We start from the raw sequence: 5,183 nt of genomic DNA on the forward strand, positions 1-5,183 counted from the left end.
AGAATCTGTTTTCCAAAAGCTTCCCCAGGTGGATCTGATTGGCTGGGTTAAAGGCTCCACTGGCTGGTATGACCACATTGTTCTTGGAAGCAAAGTGTGTGTGCAGGGGGTCAGGTGAAAGTCCAGCGGAGCAGCCAGGTTCCTGACGTTTCACGTACTGGTATAGTGCACAGTGTGTACATACGGAGCAGCACAGCTTGATGTTAATGATGCATTCATACATACCATGTTTTGAACAAAAAGCAGGACAGTATGAGGTACACGGCACTGGAATTGAAAGTTTTGTATAAATTGCCAATAAAGAGCAATGTCAAACTTCAAACAATTGTTTCCTTAAGAACACTTGTTTCCAATATCGAGGTAAAGCATTCCTCATAGTGTTCTTGTGAGGAGCAAGACCTCTGTCAGTGCCTGAACTTAGTGCTTGAAAAATGAAAGCAGTTATTAACAGAACTTTGTCCAGTAGAACAGCTGCCAGCTGTTGACCCTTGACATGGTCAGTGAATGAGGAATGCAAGTTTCATTTTATATTTTAGCAGCCACCTGAGGCCAGTGACTGCTCTGATAGTGTTGCTTTGTGCTTTAGGTGTGGGCCACCAGCCCAGAGAGCATTAAAGAACAGGTAGGTTACTTGTTTAAAGAAATTAAAATACTCCAGTTAGGGCGAGAGCAAATCAGCTGAAAGGCTGAGCAACAGGGCAGACAAGAAGTAGGAGAGGATGACTTGGCAAGTAATATTCGTGAAAATGCCAGAAACTGATTGCCAGAGTCTAGTGGTGGGGAGGGAAAAAAAAAAAGATTTTTACAATAACGTAGGAGCTAAAACTATAAGAAAATAGAGGAAAAAACATCTTAGAGACTGGTTTGGCAAAGATTTCTTAGGACAAAAAAAAAAAAAAAAAGAGCTATATCAATAAATGGGCTTCATAAAATTTTTAACCCTCTGAAAGACTGAAGGAAGTGATAATTGGTGCTGTCTGAAGTGATTTTGGAGGGCAGGAGGGCAGGGGAATACTAGGATTTGAACCCAGAACCTTATACATGCTAGGTAAGTGCTCTACCACTGAGCTACATTCCCAGCCCTCTGAAATGACTTTTATAATTGCATAAAGATTTAGAGTTCTTTAAAATGTTAAGATTGGCATATAAGATTGGCATAGCCTGGCTTAGGCTACTGCTTTTGGGTTGATTGACAGTCCCCTTAAAATTCCACACCATGGACAAGATGACCTGCCAAAAGAAATTAGAAATGTTATCAGGAAAATTGGATTCAAGTGAGCCCAAAGCAACCAATGTCTACTGCTTAAGGCCCTCTCAGCTTGGTCTAGAAAACTCCCTTTAAGGTAATCTCGGTTGAGTTTTAGGTTTTCTTAACAGATCACAGGTCAACCACCACGTGAGTGTGTAAATATCTGTGCTGCAGCATCCTCTGGATGGGCTGATGGGCTGTGGCACGCTGACCAGAGTGGTTCCCAGCAGGATTAAGAGCTGCACTTCCCTGTGGTGATGGCTTAGTTGATGACAGCTTCTGTTGACCTCTTTCCCTTTCTTCTTGCCAGTTGCTGAGAAAACCCAAATGCTGGGGAGAGATGAATCTAGAAGGGAAAGTGGAGTTAACTGCTGCTAGGGTTTTGGGCAGTGATTTTGAAATTCAAGGCTTAGCATAAAAATGCTTCAGGGCCCAGCTCTGAACTATTCATCTTAAAGGGGTACCAGAGGCTAAAGGAATTGAATAGAATGTTGTGACTAGACAGTCCGTTGAGTTACTCTGCATATAAAACTGACCAAAGTTCCCTAAGCTTTGTCAGAATACAGACCTTCAGCAATATCTGATTAAACATGGAACAGAGCTGTTGGTTTTCTGCTTAAACCCCATTAAAATGACTATAAACCATAAAAGACAATCCCACGTTGAAAAACTAGAGCCCACAGATGAGGAAAAGGCGATATTGCAGGGAAGAGAATAAAAGAAAACGTGAGGATTGCTAAGCAGTTCCGTTTCTAGAAAAGTCTTCCGTAGACACCAAGGGGGATGACGTTTCAAGTGGTTCATTACGACTGACCTATCGAGAGACTGGAAAACCCCAATGTCCATCCCTGGAGGGACGGTTATGTACAGCATGCTCAGAAGCAGCAGGAAAGAATGAAGATCTGTGGAACACTACTACGGGTTAAAAAGGACGAAAAAAGGGGATTACGGACATTTTCTTTTAGATGGTCCATCTCTGGAAAGACAGGCAGCAGCAGCTTTTTTTCTCTCACTATTTTTGCATTTTTTATTAATGGCATATACGCTGTTCCCTGTCTGTCTGTCTATCTATCTATCTATCTATCTATCTATCTATCTATCGACCTGCCTACCTACCTATCTGGTTGTGCTAGATTAACCCAGGGTCTTCCAAATTCTAGGTAAGTGTTCTGTCACTGAGCTATATTTCCAGCCATAAACGTTTTTTTGTAATAAAATTTGATGAGGTTGGTAAACACAGTGCAGGTGTTTTGTTACATGTTATCAGAAAAGGGCGAGTAAAAATCTAAGAAGCCTGAGTCGCCCCAACTTGGGTTTGCCTGTGGGTGTCTGAACACAGCTCGGGACACAGCCCAGAGGTGTGCCAGCAGAGGTGAAGGATGCTCCGTGCGGCACACCTCAGGTCAAGCTCTGGTAGCCAGAAAGCCACCCCAGCCAAAAACAGCATCTGGAAGCCCTGCATTGCAATGGGTTGGCCACGGCGCCCACTGCAGGGCACGACGGGTTAGGGTTTGGTATTTGTGGGTGCCTTTGCTTAATCTCATCTGGTTTTGTAGGGCTGGGAATGGAACCCAGGGCCCGTGCGTGGGCTCACCATGAAACTGCAGCCCCAGCCCGTAATGTCATCCAATAACCCTCCAACATGCCACTGTTCCTGTTAACTAACGACATAATGCATCTTCCAACGAATTTCCATTTCACGAATTTGATTTTTAAGAGAGATTTTTTTTTACTTCCAATAAATTTATTACCACAGTAACATCTGGTATTATGAGAACCCAGTATAGTTTTTTTTCCCTCGGTGAGAAATCAGTTATGAATTTGTGCCCTTTATCACTTTCAAATCATTGTATAAGAAAGTAAAGTTTCATGATTTAATGGTAGACAAGGGCGATCAGTTTTCCTGGCCTTTGTATTATAGATGACAAAAGACTGTACTCCAGCTCTACAATTTTAGAACTATGAATACTCCCCATTATATCTAACTTCACACTTTAATATCTATTTCCTAATGAGAGGGGGTATGCTCACGAACAAGCTCAAAGGGCCCTATCTACAAGGTCATTTTTAAGCAGCATTTCCTTTTCTGAAGTTTCATTATTGTGTTTAAGAGTATAAAAATTAATACAGAACTGTTCGACTACAAAAGATAATGCTGAAGAATGATATATAGACTTTTATTAAGGTTTCCAGGGTAATACAATGGCTGCATCGTATAACTGAATTCAGAGAAATCAATTCCTGTGAAAACCAATTAGGAAATACAGCACCTCCGCAAAATTCTCAGGCCAGCCGGACCAATTCTCTGAAGCCAATATTTGCAGATTACATTTTAGACCACTGTGATCCTTAAGCTCCTTTATGAATGATACGTTATTGCATGTCATGACAGAGAGGGTATAACAAGTCCAGAATTTAACAAGGAGGTGGTAGTTCATTTCACTTTTGTTGGTAGACTGAAGATGACTTTCCAAAATCTGAGTGAGAATAGGAATGAACTTCAGGCGTTTGGCTTTCCGCTGGCTGACAGGGTTTAAGTAGCACCAACACGCCACGCTCTGGAGCAGCAGAACCTTCACTTTGGGAACCACCTTTTCATTTTGCAACAAGTCAGCTATTTCTTTCATGTAATCAGCTGCGAACTTCCCAGCAATGGGTCCACCTGTAAAGCAAGCATTTGCATTTCCAGCAGTGTTTGGTACACCGAGTAGTAGCTACTAACATTTTGGAGTCTCATGCTTCTTTCTCATTGCAGCAAAGAGAAAACACCGTGAAGCCACAAGGCCTGGAGGAGAAGGGTATTTATTTATTTATTTACGTTTTGGGGTTGCTGGGATTACCTGTGTGTGCCACCATGCCCAGCTGGACCCATTGTTTTAAATTGAGATCACTAAAGAGAAAATAATTAGTTATAACTGTGGTGGTTGAAAGACAAAAACTAGTCATTCAGTCAAAGGAAATGTTACTGGAGGTTTTTTGTTTGTTTGTTGTTTGTACCAAGGATTGAAACCAGGGTGTCTAACCACTGAGCACATCCCCAGCCATTTAAAAAATTTTTTATTTAGAGACAGGGTCTTGCTAAATTGGTCAGGGTCTCGCTAAGTTGCTGAGGCTGGCTTTAATCCTCCTGCCTCAGCCTCCTGAGCCACTGGGATTACAGGTGTGCACCACCATGCCTGGCTACATTATTGGGGTTTTAAGAATAGAGCTGAGGAACTCACCAAATTACAGTGTTCTAACAAAGAAGAAAACTTTCAGATGTCACTTTTAGCACAGCTGGTTAAGTCATACCTGTGAAGGCCAGCAGCCCAATTTTCTGGGCAGCCTGGGCTCTCGTTTCAAAGGGTAGAAGCGAATTCTTCAAGGTGTGGCCAAGTGCCAGCATTTTTTCTTTGTGAAAAATACTCTCAGCTGAGGAGATGTGCACTTCCTCCTTCTCCTCCTCAGCAAAACAGCTCTTAACAGTGACATTCCAGAAATTTTGGAGGCACTTACACAACCTCACAAAACAGAAGTGCACCCGAACCCAAATTCGTGTGCAGAAAAACTGTCTCTTGGTCATCGTGCAGGACGGCCGCGCCTCGGTGGCCCTCTGGCCTGGGGGGAGCTAACAGTCAAGAACTCCGGCCGTCGCCCGGCAACGCCACAGAATGGAACCTGCAGCCGGAGGAGGTGGCCAGGGAGTGCCGGGCCCTGAGGGCCGTCCCCAGGTAAGGGGCCACGTCCGCTTCCTTCCTCTGGGTCCCCAACCCGGCTTGACTCTGAGCCCCTAAAGCAGGCCGACGGCCCTGCCCTGGCACTTGGCGGGCACGGGGCACCCAGCTCTTCCGAGGCCTGCCCTCTCCATTGTGGCCTCACAGAGCTGCGCCTTCTGCTTCCGTGTGACCCAGGGAGGCCTTCCTGTGCCACAGACTCAGCCTGTCTTGCTGAGAAA

At 44.1% G+C, this 5,183-nt stretch overlaps 1 protein-coding gene across 1 annotated transcript; it reads right to left on the bottom strand.

The window, feature by feature from the left end:
* Positions 1-3,483: 3,483 nt before the first annotated feature.
* Positions 3,484-4,882, bottom strand: Armh2 (armadillo like helical domain containing 2). Its single transcript, XM_047559046.1, has 2 exons — positions 4,541-4,882; positions 3,484-3,911 (listed from the first exon to the last, which is right to left on the bottom strand). Exons 1-2 carry the CDS (start codon positions 4,809-4,811, stop codon positions 3,484-3,486), a joined length of 699 nt encoding a protein of 232 aa, XP_047415002.1. The 5' UTR covers positions 4,812-4,882.
* Positions 4,883-5,183: the final 301 nt, after the last annotated feature.

Source organism: Sciurus carolinensis, chromosome 7 (assembly GCF_902686445.1).
Source record: "Sciurus carolinensis chromosome 7, mSciCar1.2, whole genome shotgun sequence".
Lineage (NCBI taxonomy): Eukaryota > Metazoa > Chordata > Mammalia > Rodentia > Sciuridae > Sciurus > Sciurus carolinensis.